We start from the raw sequence: 23,897 nt of genomic DNA on the forward strand, positions 1-23,897 counted from the left end.
CAAACTGTGGTAGCAAGATCAAGCGCAGAATCTGAGTATTGTGCTATGGCACAGGTAACATGCGAGATGGTATGGATAAAACAATTACTCCAGGAATTAGGAATTATTGATGACACACCAATGAAGTTATGGTGTGTTAATCAAGCTGCGATTCATATAGCATCAAATCCAGTTTTTCATGAACGTACCAAGCATATTGAAGTTGATTGCCACTTTGTTCGTGAGAAGTTACTACAAGGCATAATATCCCCCAAGCATGTGAGGACTGGAGAACAACTCGTAGATTTGTTCACCAAAGCTCTAGGGAATACAAGAGTTACCTATATTTGTAACAAGCTGGGCATGAGTAATATATATGCTCTAGCTTGAGGGGGAGTGTTAGGAAAGGGCAATTTGGGAAAGGACAGATCCATCGAAAGTTAGTGCAAGGCACTAACTCTCGATAGGAAAAAGAGGCGGTAATTAAGAGTTTTATACCAATCGAAATTGGTTGATGCTTTCCTATATAGAATAGGCTTGTAAATTAGCCTATAAATAGTGAAGTTATTTGAGGAGTGCTTATGAGTTCAATCTGAGCCTCCACAACTAAATCGTGGCTTCCATCTTCTCTTCTCCCTCATTCTTCACCTTATTCTTTCTCAAAATAACTGACTCTAATCAGCCCATGACTTTCATGGGCTAGGACTACTTTGGTGGGTTAAAGTGAGCTTACATATTTTAATCTTTATAGGCTAGACTTAAGTCCAAGTCTAGTTCTTGAAAAAGTCAACAAAAAGGGGTTGTACTTTGAAAATAAAGGAACTCTTGTCAAAGGACTTTTCCTTTGTCAAGAGTTAAATAGTGGTTGAGTCATTATTAGGTGGGTGCTAGCTAGTGGTTGGATGATGTATTTAATGCTTATGTCTTAGATGCTGGCTATATAAAGGAATTAATGTAAGAGGGCGGAACTCACTCATCATTTGGTATCAAAATTGCTTTGATAGCTATTCTTCTCTATGGAGAAACCTTGTGTTTGATCAAGGTGGTTTGGTGCCTGATCCAATTGATCCATGTTGCCATGTGAAGCCTGGGTGTTACTTTGTTGTTCTTATTGTTCTCTCAATTCCCTCATATTGTTCCTTCAATTTCTTCATCTATTATCAGATCAAGTTGGTGATCTATTTCTTTTTTTAGTAACTAACCAGATCTGCCCATCCATTTTACATTAAAATTCTAAGGCAGCTTTGCTCATCTCTGGTTGCTCATCTATAGTTCATCTCATTTTAGTTCTAGTCTACAGATCTGCCTCCACTGTGTGTTTGCAATTCTGTCCCTATTATCACAATGTTGTTCTAAAGTTACCCTTAAAATATCACGCTAGGTCTTGTTTATCTTTGTGCTATAGATAACCTTTCAAATCTGAAATTTATTCCTTGTGAAAAGACTTTGATTAGCTACTGTTTTCGATCATTCAAATACAGTACTACATTAGAAGGTACAACCCTATAGTTCACAACCCTGTTAGTGCATTCCATGCTTCAAGTTGAGCTGGCTCAGGACAGATTGTCCCGACTCCTGCCCTTAGCAGATACACTACTAGAGGAGGACTTGAATCCCATGACCACCTGCTCTGATACTATTTTGGCGGATCAAGTGCAACCAATCATACAAAAGGCTGATATTGTGGATAAGGTGCTATTTGATTTCCTTATAGCCAATCAGTGCAGTCTGTGCTTCAAGTTGAGCTGACTCGGGTCCGAACTGTTCCTACTCTCTGCTGGCTCAATGTCCAGGAGGAATCAGTCTACATCTTTGTTTGAGGGCCTGGTGGAATCACTCTGCATCCACATAGAGTTCTGTCAAATTTTGCTGGCTGCCTTCTATTAGGATAGGCCATTGCACCACTGTTATTGGGCTATTCTGAGTTCTTTGTTTTGTCACATGGAATTCTCCAGATTCTGGGTCTACTTTCTCTGTTTTGTGATACTGTCAGTACAGTCATGCTGGATTTATGGCTCAGGATTTAGTTGACATTACAAATTCTTTAAAATGTGAGTGCTGCAACTCTGATGTTTGGCCTTCACTTTCAATATCTTGTTTCTTGTGTGAATAGGTGGCTAATAGATGTTAACCTTCCTATGAATTAGACATAAAATGTTCAAGTTGCTGCAAATTGAGTGTATGTGGCTACTTGGTAATCTAGTAACACCGAGTTCTATTTTTTGAGCAAATGTTGAGATGGAAACGGGTGCAATTTGTAAAATGATTGAGCAACTACTAGTCTACTAGTCTCTAAAATAACATCAAAAAACATGTAATTGTTGCTAACCAATTCACTGCAGTAGTCCCTATGTTAATCTATCTTATTTGTCAACCAGATCCAACAAGTAAAGCCTGATGTACTGCTTGGCTTATCCGCAGTTGGAAGCTTGTTCTCAAGAGAGGTACATAATAGTCAGTAGGAACTAGGATTTCTGATGAGCTTTCATGCTTGTTCATACTATAGTTCTATTCAAAAGGCTCGTGACAGATTTCCGATAACGAACTATTTTGCTCTTGTGAGTTACAGTTACTTTAGACTGTTTTAGTTGTTCATAATAAAGAAGCTGGTGTGGTACTGCATGTTGCTCTCAGGTTTTAGAAGCCATGAAAGGTTCGACTTCAACCAGACCAGCTATATTTGCAATGTCAAATCCTACTAAAAATGGTATGTGAACTTGGGGTACTTCGTAAGTTCAAGATTAACCTGTTAATATGCCTCGAGACTTAGATACTTTTAATGTTTTGTTCAACAGCTGAATGCACCCCAGAAGAAGCATTCTCCATTGTAGGTGACAATGTCATATTTGCAAGTGGAAGTCCATTCAATGATGTTGATCTCGGTACGTACTGTAGTACCTTCATGGCCATCAGCAACTCTGTTCATTTTTTTTTGGGTAACACTGATGTATGCAACTGGAATGCTAGAAGAGAAGAAATGTAGGATTCATGGAATACTTAATTGGACACATGCAGTATTGTAGAAAAAGGGATAAATAAAGATGCTGAATTCTACATGTTTATGGAGACCATCTTTCAAGGATCAAGATCTCAGCCTCAAGGTTGGTTTCCACCAGCCAGAAACTGAGATATGGTTGAAACCAGGGAACTTTTCCAAGCCATCTAGAGGTGATGGTTTCGAGGCCCTTCTGTGGTCGGGCATTTTTTTCTTTTCAAACTTGGCCTCAAGTTGGTATGCATATAGATTCAAACCCTCTATATATATATATATATATATATATATATCTAATGTGCCTTAAAATAAGTGTAGGGGCTGCTGTGGGATCAGTCTAGTAGGATTATTTGAGTCTTTTCTCATATTATTAATTAGCCAAGTCCAAGTCACAGAATCATTATGAGTTTATTCTATATTTAGAATAATTAAAAAGTTTCTGTTAATTTTGTACAGTGCACCCTTGTTTTCTGTTTGAATCAGGGTATTCTTATACTTTATTTACTACATTAAGTCTACTGTAAAGTTAGTTAAAGATTTGCTTATATTACTCTATGAAGCACTGTTTGAAGTTTCTAATGCGATGCGGAATGAGATGGCTATGTATATCAAGAAGGTGGCTAAAGATGTCCTAGGTGAATCAAAAGGAAAGCTCCATTCTTATAGAGAGACTTGGGGGTGGGATAGTGAGGTTCAAGCTACCATTAGGAATAAGAAGTTAGTTTTAAGACATGGTAAAGAACTAAGGATGTTGAAGATCTTCAAAGGTATAGGTTGGCTATAAATGAAGTTAAAAAATTTGTGGGAAAAGCAATGAAGAAGAAGTATGCAGAGTTATACAATAAGTTGGGCACGAAGGAGGGGGAAAAATCTATTTATAAGATAGCAAAGATAAGGGATAGGTAGAGTAGAGATCTTGATCATGTTAAATGTATTAAAAATAGAGATGGTAAAGTACTAGTATGTGATGAGAACATTAAGAAAAGATGGGAAATCTATTTCTTTAGTGTACCAAATGAGCATACTTCAAGTGATTCAGACGATTACACCATTCATCAAGGCACTAATTTTTGAACTTATATACGGAGAATTTTGATGTCCTAAGTAAAAGAAGCACTAAAGAGGATGAAACTAGGTAAGATGCAAAGCCTGATGAAATCCCAATATAAGTATGGAAGAGCTTAGAAACCCACCAGCTAGTTTGGTTGACTAAGTTGTTTAATAGGATTATGAGCACAGGGAAAATGTCAGATGAATGGAGGAGAAGCATTGTGGTTCCAATTACAAAAATAAAGGAGATACTCAAAGTTAGAATAACTATAGGGGCGTTAAACTTTTGAGCCATATTATGAAATTATGAGAGAGAGTAATTGAAACCCATTTAAAACACTTAAACACAAATTTGGAGAACCAATTTGGTTTTATGTCGGGAAGATCTACAATGGAGGCTATTTACCTAATTAGGAGACTTATGGAAAGGTATAAAGAGTGTAGGAAAGACCTTTATAAAGAAAGACCTTTATATAGTATTTATTGACCTAGAAAAAGCTTATGATAGAGTTCCTAGAGCTTTAATTTGGCAAGTACTAGAGAAAAGAAGTGTTGCAAGTAGATATGTGGACATAGTTAAGGATATGTATGATGGATCAGTGACAAGTGTAAGAACAGTGGGGGGGGACAAAGTAATGAATTCTCAGTTACAGTTGGGCTACATCAAGGATCAACTTTAAACACATATTTATTTGCACTTGTAATGGATGAATTAACCAAAGACATTCAAGACGAGGTCCTTTGGTGTATGCTTTTTGCTGATGATATTGTGTTGATAAATGAGCCTCAAGTAGGGATTAATACTAAGTTAGAATCATGAAGAGCAGCTTTGTAACTTTAGTCATGATTGGACAGATGATGAGGTGATGAAACTTGACGATAAGGAGATTCCTCAAAGTGATTGCTTTAAGTATCTAGGTTCAATCATTAATACTAGAGGTGATATAGAGGATGATATTTCCCAAAGAATTAAAATAGGGTGGATGAAGTGGAGAGGTGTGTTCGGGGTCTTGTGTGATCGACGTATTCGATTAAAGATTAAAAGAAAAATTCTATAGGACCGTCGTTCGACCAGCTATGATGTACGGTGAAGAGTGTTGGGCTGTTAAAAAGAATCATATAGATAAACTCAATGTAGCAGAAATGAGGATGCTAAGATGGCAGCAGTTCTCCTTCACCTCCCTTCTTTATGTATAGTGTTGGTTCATTCTCACTCCTCTTGAACCCATATTGCAGAAAATAGGTGTCAATCTTCATATACCAAGCTCTAAGAGCTTGTTTTAATCCATACAATGCCTTCGTCAGCTTGTAGACCTTAGCAGAATGTTTTTCATTTATAAAACCTTCAGGCTGTAAGACATATACATCTTCACTTAGCTCTCCATTCTAGAAAGCTGATTTCACATCAAACTGATAAACTGGCCACTTCAAATGTGCTGCTAAGGCAAGAAGAATCCTAACAGTTTCAAATCTTGCAACATGAGAGAAAGTTTCTTCAAATTCTATACGTTGTTTCTGTGAGTATCCTCTTGTAACTAGTCGAGCCTTGTGTTTCTGGAGTGAACCGTCAGCATTATACTTGGATTTAAAAACCCATTTGAGTCCTACAATTTGTTTTCCATGTGGAGGATCCACCAACTCCCAAGTTTGATTTATCTCAATTGCTGAAATTTCCTCTTGCATGGCTCTCCTCCATTCTTCTTTATCTGCAGCTTCATTAAACTAATAGGATCTGAGGCATACAATGCAAAAGTACATGTCTCCTATATCTCCCGAATTGACCTATACTTCCTGGGAGGAGTTTCTTCGCTCTCTGAAGCGTCTTCACTCTCTGATGTGCTTTTGGGAGTTTTTAAGCTGCTTGTTGGAGTAGAAACATCGATCCTTGAGCCATTTATTGGCGATGGAGTATCTTGAGTACCTACTGCAGAATTTTCAACAGTAACTTCAACTGCTGCCTTTGACATAGTTTCTTCATCAAGTTGAAGTTGTGTTGTTGGTTGCTTTCCCTTATCATCTCAAGTCCAGGCATCATTCTCATTAAAGATGACATCCCTACTAACCATGACTTTACAATTTGTTGGATTATAAAGTCTATATGCCTTAGAATGTGAGCAATAACCAACAAAGATGCATTTAATAGATTTTGCATCAAACTTCTGTCGATTTTGCGGATTTACCATTGTATATGCTACACAACCAAATACCTTCAAATGGCTCACTGAAGGCTTCCTCTTGTACCAAGCTTCAAATGGTGTTTTATACATCACTGCCTTTGTTGGGGACATATTCAACAAATATACTGCTGTAGTGACACCTTCTGCCCAAAATTCATCTGGAACTCTTCTTTTCTTCATCATACTCCTTGCCATTTCAATAATGGTTCTATTATTCCTTTCTGCAATTCCATTTTTCTCTGGCGTATACAGGGATGTCAATTCCCTGTGAATACCATTGCCTTCACAAAAAGAATTAAACTCAGTTGAGAGAAATTCACCACCTCTATCTGTTCTCAATACTTTGATGGAACTCCCACTTTGCTTCTCAACTAGAGCTTTGAATTTGAGAAAATGTTCAAAAGCTTCTGATTTATACTTTAAAAAATATACCCGATTCTTACGTGTGAAATCATCAATGAATAGTAGAAAATACTTACTTCCTCCCAGTGATTCGATCTTCATGGGTCCACAAAGATCTGAGTGCACAAGTTCTAGGGGTGTAGATGCTCTCCATCTCTGTCCAACAGGAAAAGATCTTCTCTTGTGTTTGCCAAGTACACAACTTTCACATACTTTATTAGACTCCTCAATCAGTGGTAATCCAGTTACCATATCATTTCGATTTAAAAGTTTAAGCCCATTTACATTCAGATGCCCATATCTTAGATGCCATAACTCAGAAATACTCTCATCAATGACAACAAAAGAATTACTTTCCAAATCAGTAATTTTAAGAGGAAACATAAAATTCTCTGTCATGCATACTTTAGCAAGTATATGGTTAGTTCTCTTTTCAGTAATACTGCATATGTCATCGTCAAATACAATTGAATACCCACATTTCATCAATTGTCCAACACTAAGCAAGTTATGTGCCAATTCTGAAGCAAACAAAACATTAGAAATAAGCATGCTCTTTGCTAGAACAGTCCCCTTTCCTTTCCTTGAATCTTTTTATTGTTGCCCAGCCGAATCAGCTTATTATATTCTTCATCTAGATCCTTGAATAGAGACTTTGAGCCAGTCATGTGATTTGAGCAACCGCCGTCTATAAACCACGTGTTTCTCTCCTTCTTCTCATGGTCTAGAAGGGCCATGAATAGATATGTTTCTTCATCTTCATCTGCTTCTTCTGCAAAGTCAGCTTGATTCACCTTGCTTCTGCAATCTCTTGAGAAATGCCCTATTTTGTTACATGTATAGCATCTCCTCGGCTCTTTAAACCATCCTCTCCCACGGCTTCTTCCTCTATAGTTTCCTCTTCCACGACCTCTACTGATAATTCTCCTATCAGATGAGCCATCCCTTGCTTGGAAGGCTTTTTCTTCTCCTTTTCCGTTTGACCTGTTCATCCTATCTTCATGGGCTTGTAGAGATCCCATTAGTTCATCAAAGGACAATACAGAAAGGTCCTTTGATTCCTCAATTGCGGCAACCACATGATCAAACTTTGAACTCAAACTCCTTAATACTTTAGCAACAACAGTAGCATCTGAGATTTGTTCTCCATAAGATTTCATTTGATTCACTATTGCTTTAGTTCTAGATAGAAAATCTAGTATAGCTTCATTATTTTGCATAAAAGGAGTCTCAAAGTCTCTACGGAGGGATTGCAACTTAACAATAATTACCTTACTAGTGCCTTGGAACTCTTGCATCAAGATTGTCCACGCTTCTTTGGCTGTCTCTGCAGCAGAAATTCTGGAGAAGATTGTGTCGTGCACCCCTTGCTGAATACAGAATAAGGCCTTTTCATCTTTCTTCTTGTTCTCCTTGAGCTTCCCATCGTCATCTGTGTTGTTGTACCCTTCTTCTACAACTTCCCAAAGTTCTTGAGATTTGAATAGTGTCTTCATCTTAATTTTTCAAAAATCATAATTTTCTCCTTTGAAGATTGGAATCATGGATTGCTAATTCAAGCTTCCAGATGTTGCCATCACGATTTGAGTCAAGGATTGCAGCCTGGCTATGATACCACAATGTTGGAGAATTATGTAGTCTATGCTATTCAAAACACAGAACAGGGGATTACAAGCAGCCTGCAACTTTTCAAGAAGGAAGAGAAGAAAAAACAAAGCATACGAAGCTCTTGATAACTTGTTGTTGCAACTTCCTTAATTAACAAAAAAGAAACTGCTCTTAATACAGAGCTTGTACACTCCACATTTCTTATCAACACTCCACAAAATAACAAACTCCAATCACAAGTAAATGACTAACTAACTTCCTAAAAAGGTGGAACAACCTAATGACTGTTGAACAACTTGCTGACTTCTTCAAACTCCAATTTATTGTGTCGTGCACCCCTTGCTGAATAAAGAATAAGGCCTTTGCATCTTTCTGTATTGTCCTTTGATGAACTAATGGGATCTCTGCAAGCCCATAAAGATAGGATGAATAGGTCAAACGGAAAAGGAGAAGAAAAAGCCTTCCAAGCAAGGGATGGCTCATCTGATAGGAGAATTATCAGTAGAGGTCGTGGAAGAGGAAACTATAGAGGAAGAAGCCGTGGGAGAGGATGGTCTAAAGAGCCGAGGAGATGCTATACATGTAACAAAATAGGGCATTTCTCAAGAGATTGCAGAAGCAAGGTGAATCAAGCTGACTTTGCAGAAGAAGCAGATGAAGATGAAGAAACATATCTATTCATGGCCCTTCTAGACCATGAGAAGAAGGAGAGAAACACGTGGTTTATAGACGGCGGTTGCTCAAATCACATGACTGGCTCAAAGTCTCTATTCAAGGATCTAGATGAAGAATATAATAAGCTGATTCGGCTGGGCAACAATAAAAAGATTCAAGGAAAGGAAAGGGGACTGTTCTAGTAAAGAGCATGCTTATTTCTAATGTTTTGTTTGCTTCAGAATTGGCACATAACTTGCTTAGTGTTGGACAATTGATGAAATGTGGGTATTCAATTGTATTTGACGATGACATATGCAGATATTCGAAAAAGAGAACTAACCATATACTTGCTAAAGTATGCATGACAAAGAATTTTATGTTTCCTCTTAAAATTACTGATTTGGAAAGTAATTCTTTTGTTGTCATTGATGAGAGTATTTCTGAGTTATGGCATCTAAGATATGGGCATCTGAATGTAAATGGGCTTAAGCTTTTAAATCGAAATGATATGGTAACTGGATTACCACTGATTGAGGAGTCTAATAAAGTATGTGAAAGTTGTGTACTTGGCAAACACAAGAGAAGATCTTTTCCTGTTGGACAGAGATGGAGAGCATCTACACCCCTAGAACTTGTGCACTCAGATCTTTGTGGACCCATGAAGATCGAATCACTGGGAGGAAGTAAGTATTTTCTACTATTCATTGATGATTTCACACGTAAGAATCGGGTATATTTTTTAAAGTATAAATCAGAAGCTTTTGAACATTTTCTCAAATTCAAAGCTCTAGTTGAGAAGCAAAGTGGGAGTTCCATCAAAGTATTGAGAACAGATAGAGGTGGTGAATTTCTCTCAACTGAGTTTAATTCTTTTTGTGAAAGCAATGGTATTCACAGGGAATTGACATCCCCGTATACGCCAGAGAAAAATGGAATTGCAGAAAGGAATAATAGAACCATTATTGAAATGGCAAGGAGTATGATGAAGAAAAGAAGAGTTCCAGATGAATTTTGGGCAGAAGGTGTCACTACAGCAGTATATTTGTTGAATATGTCCCCAACAAAGGCAGTGATGTATAAAACACCATTTGAAGCTTGGTACAAGAGGAAGCCTTCAGTGAGCCATTTGAAGGTATTTGGTTGTGTAGCATATACAATGGTAAATCCGCAAAATCGACAGAAGTTTGATGCAAAATCTATTAAATGCATCTTTGTTGGTTATTGCTCACATTCTAAGGCATATAGACTTTATAATCCAACAAATTGTAAAGTCATGGTTAGTAGGGATGTCATCTTTAATGAGAATGATGCCTGGACTTGAGATGATAAGGGAAAGCAACCAACAACACAACTTCAACTTGATGAAGAAACTATGTCAAAGGCAGCAGTTGAAGTTACTGTTGAAAATTCTGCAGTAGGTACTCAAGATACTCCATCGCCAATAAATGGCTCAAGGATCGATGTTTCTACTCCAACAAGCAGCTTAAAAACTCCCAAAAGCACATCAGAGAGTGAAGACGCTTCAGAGAGCGAAGAAACTCCTCCCAGGAAGTATAGGTCAATTCGGGAGATATAGGAGACATGTACTTTTGCATTGTATGCCTCAGATCCTATTAGTTTAATGAAGCTGCAGATAAAGAAGAATGGAGGAGAGCCATGCAAGAGGAAATTTCAGCAATTGAGATAAATCAAACTTGGGAGTTGGTGGATCCTCCACATGGAAAACAAGTTGTAGGACTCAAATGGGTTTTTAAATCCAAGTATAATGCTGACGGTTCACTCCAGAAACACAAGGCTCGACTAGTTACAAGAGGATACTCACAGAAACAACGTATAGAATTTGAAGAAACTTTCTCTCATGTTGCAAGATTTGAAACTGTTAGGATTCTTCTTGCCTTAGCAGCACATTTGAAGTGGCCAGTTTATCAGTTTGATGTGAAATCAGCTTTCTAGAATGGAGAGCTAAGTGAAGATGTATATGTCTTACAGCCTGAAGGTTTTATAAATGAAAAACATTCTGCTAAGGTCTACAAGCTGATGAAGGCATTGTATGGATTAAAACAAGCTCCTAGAGCTTGGTATATGAAGATTGACACCTATTTTCTGCAATATGGGTTCAAGAGGAGTGAGAATGAACCAACAGTATACATGATCTATTTTGGCTCTACTGATGGTTTAATTGCAGATTTTAAGAGTTCCATGATGAAGCAATTTGAAATGACAGATTTGGGTTTGCTCCATTACTTTATTGAGATGGAAATAATCCAACAGCCTGATGGAATATTTATCTCCCAAAAGAAATATGCAGCTTATCTCTTGAAGAAGTTCCATATGCAGAATTGCAAAAAGTCTACTACGCCAATGAATGTCAATGAAAATCTAAAAGAAGATGATGGCACAGAGAAGGTGGATGCTAAGTTATTCAGAAGCTTAGTGGGAGGTTTGATCTACTTGACACATACTTGCCCATATATTGCTTATTCTGTCAGTCACGTGTCCAGATATATGCATCAACTCGGAGCTGCGAAAAGAATTTTGCACTATGTGGCAGGAATGTTAGACTTTGGTATTTGGTATTCATGCACTTTATATTTTATTTTAAAGGGGTTTTCTGACAATGACTGAGCAGGTGCTGTTGATGATAGAAAAAGCACTTCTGGTTATTGTTTTAATTTTGGCTCAGGAGTTGTGGTTTCGAGTTCTAAGAAGCAAGCAACAGTTGCATTATCAACATGTGAAGCTGAATATGTTGCAGGAACAACAACTACGTGTGAAGCGGTTTGGATGAGAAAGATGTTATCTGATCTTGGCAAGGAGCAAACAGAGGCTACTGAAGTTATGTGTGATAGTTCTTCTGCAATTGCAATGAGTAAAAATCCAATTTTTCATGAATGAACTAAGCATATTGAAATCAAACATCACTACATTAGAGAGTTGGTGGCAAAAGGAGAAGTTGTGTTAAAATACTGCAGCACTAAGAAGCAAACTGCAGATATATTAACTAAATCTCTCCCAGTGAAGAAACATGAATATTTCATAATGAAGTTAGGGGTGTGCAGTTTTGAATCAAGGAGGGTGTTGGAATATGATTTAGAAACTGCAATGGGAATAAACAGATCTTGAAGAAGTCAGCAAGTTGTTCAGCAATCATTAGGTTGTTCCACCTTTTTAGGAAGTTAGTTAGTCATTTACTTGTGATTGGAGTTTGTTATTTTGTGGAGTGTTGATAGGAGACGTGGAGTGTACAAGCTCTATATTAAGAGCAGTTTCTTTTTTGTTAATTAAGGAAGTTGTAACAGCAAGTTATCAAGAGCATCGTATGCTCTGTTTTTTCTTCTCTTCCTTCTTGAAAAGTTGCAGGCTGCTTATGATCCCCTGTTCTGTGTTTTTTCTTGATGAGTGGCAAAACTATGAAGGATAAGATAAGGAATGATCATATTAGAGTTGGTCTGAGAGTTGCTCCCATAAGTGATAAGCTTCGAGAAAGTCGTTTGAGGTGGTACGACCACGTTCAATGGAAACCTGTAAATGCCCCTGCATGGAGAAGTGATATAATCTGATTGAAGGAACTAGAAGAGCTAGGGACAGACCTAAGATAGCCTTAAGAGAAGTGGTGAGAAAGGATATGCATAGCTTAGGCCTTGTATCTAGCATGGCCTCAAACAAAACTGATTGGAAGGCAAGAATCCATGTAGCCGACTCCATTTAGTTAGGACAAGGCTTATTGTTGTTGATGTTGTAGACTTCAGATTGATTCTAAAGTTCTAGACCTGCTGCATGAAATTCTATATTTATGGTCATACAAGAACTCCATAACTCCCATATTCTGTTTCAAGAATTCTGTCAAATTTGCGGGTATGTTTTACTGATAGAGTAGATGACATCAGCTAGTTCTGTAGCCATTCTGAATTCTCTTCCAAGTCGCAGGCTTTATCATTTTCTGTTCTATATATATTATTTGTTCTGCGATCTGGTTGTGTACTAGTTTTGCAGGATTTTTCTGGTTTGAGACTGGTTTTACTAGGAACTTCTAGAAGGTAAGGATGATTTATGTTCCTCCAATTTCAAATTATTCAAATTTCTACAGAAGGTTGGATTCTGCTCTCTTCTCACAGGAATCTCATCCACAGCTTGAAAACTAGAAAAGGGCAGCTCTTCTTCTAGGCCTAGTTGGTAGAGTCTTTGCCATAGATATTCTTCCTATTCTACACTAATCATATTACCAGAGCAGTCGTATTCTGTTTTTCTCCTTCAGTGGTTGATCTATAGAGTCACTGGATTGCACCCTATATCATATGCTCTTGTTTGACACACTATCCTTCTCTGGCTCCTAAAACCAATGTCTTTTGACTCATCCCTTGCTTCCTATGCAGTAAACAAAAGTCACAGATCTTCTTCAATCTTTAAATAAGTTGCAACTTCTAAATTATTCTGTGACATGCTTTGCATTTCACCTGTGATTTAGATTTTAATGAATGGTTTTAATACAACGTTTTGCATTTGAATCATAATTATTTGATGGTGAAAGCCCTTTGCCTGTGAATTGTCTTAGGAAATGGTCAAATAGGTCACAGCAACCAGGGAAACAATATGTACCTCTTTCCAGGGTAAGTGTTTAATTATTTTTTATTTATATAGAGAGTCAGCATCCCTAGGCTTGAAATGTCTATCTGATAATGTGCAGGATTGGGCTAGGCACTCTTCTATCTGGTTCACGCATCATCTCTGATGGCATGCTACAGGTTGCAGCAGAATGGTAATCCTCAGATATGACTTGCCTGACCAAACAATTTTGGGAGATGATCAATTTCAAATTTTCAAAGTTCACCTTTGCATTTTCTGGTCACAGCTTAGCTGCATATATGAAAGAAGAAGATGTTCTTAAGGGGATCATATATCCTTCAATATCCAGGTATACCCTCTCATTTGATTTTGCTGTAGACCCATCGTGCACCATTTTTCCGTGACAAAAATGCCTATCATTTACCCGCTTTGGTACATTGTAGTATACGTGATATAACGATACAAGTAGCAGCAGCGGTGGTGAAAGAAGCTATAAGAGAGGATCTAGCAGAGGGATATCGTGACATGGATGGCAGAGAGCTTAGAAAACTAAATGAGGTATCGTCATCATCAATGGCATGAGTTAACTCTTTCTTTAACTATGATATCTTGACATCATGATGTTTGCTAAGGGCATTTTGCATTGATGATATTAATTGAAACCCATGGAGTGCACAGATTAAACAAATTTATAAAAGATTAGAGAGATAAACACAAGAGTAAGTTTGGGGGTTAAATTTGTTAGTGGCTACCCAAGTGAATGAAAATATAGCAACATAAACCCAATGTAAAACTTTAGAACTATTGTATTAATATAATGAACTGCAATATGGTCAACAAAAATGATCATTGAAAGTTGAGTTCATAAAAATTATCAGACAAAAGTATTATGATAAAAAAATTCAATTTAGTATGGGGTGGATGGGTAAGCAGTCAGTGAAAGAACCTGCTATCCTATAAAGACGCTCCTTCCCATTTTGTTCTTCCTAGATTATTTGTCATTATTTAAAATCATGTAATAATTTTCTTCAACTAATTTTTTCCTGTTTGATCCCTTGTGTTGATTACCACAACTAATTTAATAGATTTTTGAATAATTAGTGGAGGGTGAAATTGCAAAATGACGTTATTTTTTAATACCATGACTTCCCCCTTATAGTTTCTCTTTTTTGTCAAAGGATATGGTCTCTGTGGGATGGAGTAAAACACATGTTTTGGGATGAAAAGTAAGGATTGGGGACTTGAATATGAGAGATTAAGGAAAGTGCCATGAATGGAGATTTTCTTATATTGGATGAATTAACCAAAGACATTCAGACAAGGTTCCTTGGTGTATGTTTTTTGCTAATGATATTCTATTGATAGATGAGACTCAAGTAGGAATTAATACCAAGTTAGAATTATAGAGAGTTGATGTATCCAAGGTTGGAACACCCCCCCCCCCCCAAAAAAAAAAAAAAAAAGGCCCAAGCCCAACAATGAGCCAGGGAGGCCAAATCCATCTTAGGGGTAGAATGGTCAATTCCTACCCCTAGATTGAGCTACAGTGAAGACCAAAGTCAAGTAGTTTAGTTTATTGAAGAGAGTCATAGAATTGTAAAGCAGTGTTTCCTTTTAAGAAGTTCTATTTTAAGGATAACTTAAATTTAGAAACTTTATTTCCTTTTGAAGTCCAGTTTGTCTGGTATCTAATTAATATTAGGTAACTTAAGTGTGATCTCAGATACAAGGGCTGAGATTGCGTACTAATTAGATACCTTGTGAGAGTCCAGTTTAAGTTGTGGAGTTGTGGTGGGGACCTAGCAGTCAGGGTAACCCAGTGAGAGTCTTAAGTCTTTTGTTCAGGCGATAAATAGCCTTTCTAGTCTTAAGTTTTTTCTTTCGAGTTGATTGAATGAGAAAGACTTTGGAGAAAATAGACACAGCAAAGTCGTGAGGATCCTGGGAGGAGATCCTGCGGCTGTCTTGGTGTTTTGTTTCTTCTACTTTCAAGACATTCATTCACAGTTTTCAGCTTTCAACTGAAGCTCCTGCAGTTCATCATCAACCAAGTAACTAAGTATTAAGCCCCTCCCCTAGACTTTCCACTCCTCCTCCTGCCTGCAGCCATCCCAGCCCCCCCCCCCCCCCCCCTAGTTTCAGACCTTAGAATTACTCCCTTCCCAATTGCAAATCACCCCCACATTTCCCCCTCACTTTTCCCTGCATCCTAGATCACTCCCTTGAGTTTGCAAGCCTTCCCTTTTTTCTGCGCAAGCAGCAGAAATAGTCCATTAAAAACCCTAATTCCCCAGCCCCGTAGACTCCCAAAACCCTTTTCTAGAATCGCACCAAGCTTAGGATTACATTCCCCAAGCCATCAGCCCTTTTAAACCATTAAACCCTAATCTGAAATTTTTTTGCAACTCATCTTCTTCATAGAAAGTTGCAGAAAATTTGAATTTTCAGATTTTTCTGAAACTTATTTATTTCTGTCCCAACTTCCCAGATCTATCTTAGCCCTTAATAAACCCTTATTAATATCCCTAAACTACCAAATCAGTAACCCTAGACCCACTACCAGCCCTAGCCAAAGCCCTAAACCTACCAATTAGTTGCTGCAACTTGTATACAAGGAAGGTCCTGGAAGTGAACCCTAATTTTTGGGATTACATGAAGAGCAACTTTGGAATCAAAAGGCTTTAAACTAAGTAGAATGAATACAAAATATCGAATTTGTAACTTTGGTCATGATTGGGTGGACAATGAGGTGGTGAATGATAAGGACATTTCTTAGATCGATTGTTTTAGGTACCTTGGTTCAATCATAAATAAAAAAGGTGATATAGAAAATGAGGTTTCCCAAAGAATTAAAATAGGGTGGATGAAATGGAGAGGTGCGTTCGGGGTCTTGTGTGATCGATATATTCCTTTAAAGCTCAAAGGAAAATTCTACGCGATCATCGTTTGATAAGTTTTTTGATGTGCGGTGTAGAGTGTTGGGCTGTTAAAAAGAATTATATAGATAAACCAGTGTAACAAAAATGAGGATGCTAAGATGATGAGTGGCAAAACTAGGAAGGATAAGATGAGGAATGGTTATATTAGAGTTGGTATAGGAGTTGCTCCAATAAATGATAAGCTACGAGAAAGTCATTTGAGGTGTCACGGCCACGTTCAACGGAGGCTTGTAAATGCTCGTGTATGGAGAAGTAATATAATCAGATTGAAGGAATTAGAAGAGCTAGGGACAGGCCGAAGATGACCTTAAGAGAAGTAGTGAGAAATGATATGCATAGCTTAGGCCTTGTATCTAGCATGACTTCAAATAGAGTTGATTGGAAGGCAAGAATCCATGTAACCGACCCCATTTAGTTGGGACAAGGCTTGATGATGATGATGATGACAACAAGGCCATTCAACCCCCCCCCCCCCCCCCCAAAAAAAAAAATCTTGGGTTAATTTTCAGGCATATTGATTCATGTGTAAGCATGTTGTGTTGAAAGATTTGAGGAAAGCTTAATATATTTACAACAAATTATTGAAAGAAAGCAGGGGATGCCCCGAAACAATGGTCAGGATACCTAATTTTGATTTAACATGTGGCCTCACACAGCTCCATCCTGGAATCAGGACCTCACCTTTCATTGGACCAATGGATCCTTCCACCAAAACTGTCCTTCCATAGTGGCTCCTTTTCATTCATTTGTTGATTTAAAGTTCTTTTAGCCTGTTTCCTAATATAGAACTCCCATAGGCTATGCAATGGTTAGAACGAAGAAGTCATTTGTTTACATTACCTTACAATCAGCCTGTGGAAAACATTTTCCCTTCTGGAAGCAGGGATTAAACATTGGGCTTTGGCAATTGAAGACCACTACCTGACTCTTTTGCTCATGAATACAGGAGGAAATTGTTACTTTCGTGAAGAACAATATGTGGAGTCCAGTCTACCCAACACTAGTATATAAAGAGGATTGAAGCTCTATGCAGCCATTCATCAGATCAGACAACTTCATGGTGATGAGACCCACTTCAACCAAAGGAAATTTGATGTAATGCAGACTTGTCTGAGCTCCTAGTAGGTTTGGTGGTACCAAAGAAAGAAGCAATGTCCTACAATTATGTGTTTGGTATAGGGACTGGGAATTGTGTGTGGCCCCTAGTGTTTTTAGATGGGCTAATTTATCACACTTTTTCAACCTTCCACCCACTTTCTTGTTTGCTCTTCTTTCTAATAGGTACATGTAACTTCATTGATTGAATAAGGAATTCGGATTCTGTAATAAATTTATGTTTAGAGCATCTCCCTGATGGCTGACAGTCTGGGTTCACACCTGGTAAATCGTGAATCTGTTCGTTATTTTTTTTTCAAAGTCAACCTTGACCGTTTATGTAACCATACAGAGGATGGTTTTATCCAATTACGTTTTGAGGCATGAATTAGGGCTTGTCATTTATTCTCTTGAATCTTGTATATGCTATGTGGGATGAACATTTGAATTCATGCCGTTTGAATTAATTTATTTTCTACCAAAAAATTTAACGAACTACCTTTGAATATGGAAAATGGGAGTCCAAACTTTTCTCATACACAAAAATTTGATAATACTGAAGCGGGAAAGAGTCTAGATCCTCTACCTATATGGAGAGAGAAAGTTTTAACTTAGTTGAATTCTCAACTAGTGTCCAATCTCAAGGATTTCAATTTGAGACTGGACACATGTCAAGCGTCCAACTATATGGATTACAAAATTTGAGTTCGGATTCTCTAATGGTCAAGGTAGAGTATGTGCTTTTTTCGCACTTCTTCATCACATAGTGAGCTGCACTTCTAATTCATTTTATTAATTTTATTAATTTATGGGAAAGATTTATCTTTAATTCATTTTATTAGCATCTAAAATTGGGCTTAACTTCTATCGTGTAATTGAGAAATGTGAAAGAAAAAAAAATCTCTATTCAGACAGGCAGATCCTGACTAAAAAATTTTCCTTTCCCTTCTTTTTTTTGGATAAAGCTTTCCATGTATTAGAATATCCATAAATTTATCCATGTCGTACCAGTAACGTTTCCAAGATTTAAAGTATTTCACAATACCATACGATATTAGTCGATATGTATTCATATTTGACCAATTGATACAATTACGTTTCTTCATTGAATTACATTAATATATATTAATTAGAGCGATATTATATTCGATACAGGATACGTCTCTTAAGATATAATATTCAATACCGATACTTTAAATTTTTTCTATACGTTGAACGAATTTGAGAACCTAAAAGTTGGAAAAGCGTTCCGCCGTTCCGTTCAGTCACAATCAGTGAATCACGTTTAACACGTGTAATGGAAACGTTACGTCCACGGAGCCTCCTCTTGCTCCCCATAGGGTTACACACAAGCATCTCACGAAAGCCATCGAACATGAGCGTGTCTCCACTTGTCCTTTATATCCACGTCAGCACCGACCTCTCGTGAGCCTTACAGGCTGGCAACTGCGTGACCCCTTTCCCCGTTCTTTCGCAAACCGCCTATATAAATACTCTCGCTTCTCTTCGGTTAAACGACTTCGTCATTTCTTCGCTAAATCTCGTGTTCATTCACCTAACACACCGTTTTTATTGCTGAATATAATTTGCTGTTTCGTACAGAATTCAAAGAGTTAATTTTTTTTCCTTCTTCTGTAACGGTGTTTTCTGATCGATCAGATTCCAGGGGTTTTGAAGGAGAAGACGACCTTTATTGCCTTTGTTTTTGAGTTTTAGGATTTTTTTCGGCGATTCCTGGTATAGTCTGATACTAGCCGAACCAGCCATGGTAAGTCGTTTCTTCAATCTCCTTTTTTATTTTCGATTGTAAACGAAAAACAAATGTCGAATGTGTCCATAGGTGGTGGTGGTGTAGTCTGTGGTGAATGACCGTAGCTGGTTTATCTTATTGTTGTGATTGTTTCCAGGTGTTCAAAGTGATTTTTAATCATTAGTTTTCTTTTTAATGTCCGATTTGTTTCTGGATCATATGAGAGTCGTTTGGTGAATTGTATTTTTCTTTCCCTCCTTTGTTGAATGGACTTTATTTGATTTTAGCAGTAGGTTTACTAACCTTTTGGGCGAATTGAGCAGAAAGGGGAAAAAGAAAGTAGAATTTAGGGCAAAACCTTTGAATTTCACTATATTAGGAGATACATGGGATTAACTGAAAACAAGCATAGAGCAGAACACCTGATATGTGCATGGAGAATTGCAGACGATGTAAACACAGGTGAAGTCCTAAGGGGGTGAAAAATAATTGACTAACAATAGTTGAGTTTCAGCTTGCTTCGAAATTATTCAATCTAACGGCCTCCATTGTCTGGAGGAACGGTTGCCAGATTTCATTAAAACTACTGTATAAGGGTCTTTCTTAGGGTTGACATAAGTACTTATCCTCAAGCTTCTCATTGTCCAAGTTTTGCACAAAAAAGCAAAACGGAAAATGCTCCATCAGGACTTTCTTGTTGGCCATACCATTTAGAGAAGCCAACCTAGTGTTCTCCGAACAAGCTAATAAAGAACCTGAAACATAATTTGCTACATAGGTTACCTCTACTGTGTTTTCTAAATTTTCTTGCAAGAATTTATGCATGTTCTTTAATTGCATTGTTATCACTTGAATTGCTGTATGTAATTTGATACAAAAACTGTTAGTTCATTTCTACTTCTCTTACTTCTTGCTGGTACATGGTCTCTATCAAAGCTTTGTGCCTGAATCCCTGTAATTGGTTTGGTCTTCTCATAGGATGGAAGTGCAATGAAAGGAAACGTTCTTGCCCTTACAGATGGAGTGGTCTTGCCACTGGGTACAGTTATGTCTGCAGTTAAGGCGGTTGAAAGTGAAGGCGCTGTATATAGTGATCCTCTCATCATCACCCAATCCTCATCTTTAAGTAATCTCTCAATTTTCCCTTAAGATCCATCTTGTTTCCAGGCTGGCATTGGATTTTTGTTTGTTGCCTTCTATCCTTTTCCTAATTACTGTGTTGGGAGGAAAATGTAGTGCGCCATATGGCAGTTAAAGCTCATGTTGGGCTGCTTATCTTTCTCCATAACCTAATATGATAAGAGGCTCTGTATCTGATTTTGGGTTTGATGAACTAACAGAAGAGCTACCGGTTCAGTCTTCCACTGTGGATGTTGTTGTCTCAATCTCAACGACAGTTGATCTTGGTGATAAACTGCTTGAAGAGATATCCAGAGTTTTGAAACCTGGTGGGACAGTCCTAATTCAGAGTCTGCAACAACCAAGCTCTACTCTAGAACGCAAAATCCTGATGGCAGGATTCCTTCAACCAGAAGTTCTGCCTCTTTCGGTGAGCTTGGCATCTTCCTTTCTATTTAGCTTTAACAAACAGGTTACCATGGCTAAACACAATTTTTGGCATTCTGTGTTCCCCTAGAATGTGGGTGACATTATATACCTTTGATCTTGTGGATCAGGTGAAAGAAACCTCCTTGTCAAAAATGATTGGATTCCTATTTTCTGGTTGTTTTACATCCAGAAGAATTTTACAATTGGATTTTGTGCACGGGAGATATCCTGTGATGGGACCCTAACTTGGCCCTAACTTGAGGGTCAAGGTGTGGTATAAGATATGGATTGCTCACTTGGTTAGGTAGTGTTCCCATATAGTGTTATTTTATGCTTTTCACATATTTCATCCATATATTTGTTCATTCCCACAGATTAAGGCTAAAAAGCCTTCTTGGAAGATTGGCTCATCATTCTCCATCAAGAAGAAATCACAAAGTTTGCCAAAGGTTCAAATCGATGATGACACAGATCTTATTGATGAAGACAGTCTTCTAACTGAGGAAGACTTGAAGAAACCACAATTTCTGCCTGGTATATTAAAACAACCACAATGGTCTTCTGTGCAAAATACTCTCTTTTTCTCATGTATATGATCTTTCAAAAGCTTTTATGGGTCTTTAAAGATTTCATCACTGTGCAGTTGGTGATTGTGAAGTTGGAAGTACTAGGAAAGCCTGCAAGAATTGCACATGTGGACGGGCTGAGGCAGAGGAGAAAGTGGAGAAACTAGGGATCACTGCCGAACAGCTGAACAACCCTCAATCTGCATGTGGCAGTGTAAGTGTCAACTTTGTTGCTAGCGTAGTCACCTGGGATTGTTGCTCCATTACCAGAAAGTTAGAAAATGGTTTAGTGCTTGGTTCATTTTCTTTGGTCAGCACAATGTTCTCTTGGTGGTGAAAGGTGTCTATTGAATTGCATTGTTAGTGTGTCATCCTTTTCTTGAGTTGTTACTTGGTAGCATTTTTCTGATAGCAGTCCCGAGTTGTCACATGGAAAGTGACACAACAATCAAAATTATTGAGTTCATGTTATAGTGGATCCGTCGTTGATCCAGTGGGCAAGCTTCAGTGCAATATTTTCCCTCAGCAGGACATTATAAAGATTTTCGGACCACTGACCTTATGACATATAGTGTGTAAATTTTCAGCAAGATGAGTTCCATTTTTCAGTTGCTTAGCTTTTAATCGTTTGAGCTGGATTTTGTCCATAGATTGGCAGTCCTCTTACAACATCGGGGGCATACTCATGCATCCACCACATGCCATTTCAAAGCTTGTGAATTTTATAAAGGCTATCCTATCTTTGGTAGATCAAGTATCTCAAAATAGGAGCACGTGGAAAAATACTCACACAGCTAGGCAGTAGAACATGTAACATATTTTTTATGTGATGATCATTGTTCATACCAACTATAAAGCCAGTTGAAACCAAACACTTAGCCATGCCACTCTCCAATATCACTGCCTAAGCTATTCTTTTGTTCCTTGTATGCATCATCTTGAAGCTTAATCGGCTCTTGGTATCATGCTGATGGCATGGAGACATGCTCATCCAACCCGCTTAAATTTTTTGACCAGACTGCACTGCTTAAATATTTCATTTACGTTTTATGTTCCAAGCATGCTGCTGTTTTTTTCATGATCTAGCAGATGTTAGTATAATTAATATGTAAGTTAAGTTATCCCTCTTACATTTTTATTTATATATTTTTCAACTTTACGCCCTGCAGTGTGGACTAGGAGATGCATTCCGATGCAGTACATGCCCTTACAAGGGTCTCCCTCCGTTCAAGTTGGGCGAGAAGGTATTGAAAGAATTGAAACCAAGTTCCCTTTTCTTGCTCTTCTTATGAGAATAACCAGTTACAGCTGTGTAGCTTACTGCCTTAACTGATGCAGGTATCGCTTTCTGAGAACTTCCTTCTTGCTGACATTTGATTTTGGAGGAGATATTGGTACTTTTCTCGTTGTTGAGGACCTGGAGTTTCTAGGTTTTGGAGTGCACAGGCATGCTGCTACTGTCTTAAAGTTAGTAGATGTACCGTTGTTGTTGGACCATATAGGAATCAGATTCAAGTGTTGAAAGTCTTTTGACATTCTGATTTCTTTGGAAGTCGATTATTGTTAATGGGTAGGAAAAGAAAATTTTCTCAAATTTTGCGTCTCTCTCTGTTGACCCAACTACATCTATATTGTGAGTATAACATTTCAGATAGCATTTGAAGATAGAATATATTCTTGTGTTGAAGGGAGTTTTCCTTTGAAGGATTCAGACTACTATCATGGGGTTGTATTATATGTCCGTGCTCTGCTGTCTTGTGATACCTTATTACCCTCCCCCAACCAGACTTGAGTAATGGTTAACAGATTGTCCTTCACCATGCCTCAATAAAAATTCTTGCCCATTCATGAGCAGTAATTTGATTTGAGGGATTCTTATGCCTTTTTTCGATTTTGAATCACTGCGTCCATCTGAAAATTAATTACAATGACTTGTGTTTGAGCTTTGAGTAATATTGCTAAGGCTGAAAAACGAGTTCTTCTCCCTCACTCGTTAAGAAGGCTTTATTATGATCAATCTACCCCGAATAGCCAAAGCTGGATGACACTGTGGTTGAGAAAAATAATCTTTCAAAGATAGGAAATGATTTGTATGAATCATTAATGTTCCTTTCATGAGTTTCTCAATTATTCATACAGTTCCTAAACTATGGAACTAAAAAATCATTTAAGCATAATAAGCACGCCAAATACTATTTTTACCCCTTTGGGTATTTTAACTAAATTACAGCAATCCACAATATTGGTACCCGCTCAATTTTTAAGGGTATCAATTGATTCAGCAATTGGATTGGATTATTGGAGTTATCATGTCATTAGTCAAGGAAGTTTTCTTGGAAACTAAATTTCCAAAATCTGATAATGATGGTGTTGAAATTTTTACAGAATTAAAGACAAGCTAGATGGAAGAGTTAAATTGCAACCTGGAACTCGTTAAGTGTACATCACTATTCCGAGTATCCTCTGCAAACTGAAGCCAGGCCTCAATTTAACTAGCTGACCCTTTACGCTCTTGCAAAAGCTCAATTTTCAAGTATTCAGCACCTATTATCCATTTTACCATCATCTCAG

The 23,897-nt window shown here is 37.7% G+C and overlaps 2 protein-coding genes across 2 annotated transcripts in view; both read left to right on the top strand.

The window, feature by feature from the left end:
* The window catches only part of NAD-ME1 (NAD-dependent malic enzyme 1), a 63,523-nt gene extending 45,549 nt beyond the window's left edge, over positions 1 to 17,974 (top strand). The window contains exons 12-19 of the mRNA XM_089157848.1: positions 2,358 to 2,423; positions 2,614 to 2,686; positions 2,775 to 2,861; positions 13,418 to 13,472; positions 13,550 to 13,621; positions 13,715 to 13,777; positions 13,872 to 13,986; positions 17,314 to 17,974. Of these exons, the coding sequence (XP_089013974.1) occupies positions 2,358 to 2,423; positions 2,614 to 2,686; positions 2,775 to 2,861; positions 13,418 to 13,472; positions 13,550 to 13,621; positions 13,715 to 13,777; positions 13,872 to 13,986; positions 17,314 to 17,388 (606 nt within the window). The 3' untranslated portion in view covers positions 17,389 to 17,974. The remainder of the gene's footprint in view (positions 1 to 2,357; positions 2,424 to 2,613; positions 2,687 to 2,774; positions 2,862 to 13,417; positions 13,473 to 13,549; positions 13,622 to 13,714; positions 13,778 to 13,871; positions 13,987 to 17,313) is intronic.
* Positions 17,975 to 18,990: 1,016 nt separating this feature from the next.
* LOC149013203 (anamorsin homolog) lies at positions 18,991 to 23,363 on the top strand. Its single transcript, XM_089158774.1, has 7 exons — positions 18,991 to 19,230; positions 20,191 to 20,338; positions 20,553 to 20,761; positions 21,135 to 21,294; positions 21,404 to 21,540; positions 22,496 to 22,570; positions 22,665 to 23,363. Exons 1-7 carry the CDS (start codon positions 19,228 to 19,230, stop codon positions 22,701 to 22,703), a joined length of 771 nt encoding a protein of 256 aa, XP_089014900.1. The 5' UTR covers positions 18,991 to 19,227; the 3' UTR covers positions 22,704 to 23,363.
* The last annotated feature ends 534 nt before the right edge of the window (positions 23,364 to 23,897 follow it).

The sequence above is a fragment of the Hakea prostrata genome, chromosome 6 (assembly GCF_041222555.1).
Source record: "Hakea prostrata isolate BN-2017 chromosome 6, UWA_Hpros_2, whole genome shotgun sequence".
NCBI lineage: Eukaryota > Viridiplantae > Streptophyta > Magnoliopsida > Proteales > Proteaceae > Hakea > Hakea prostrata.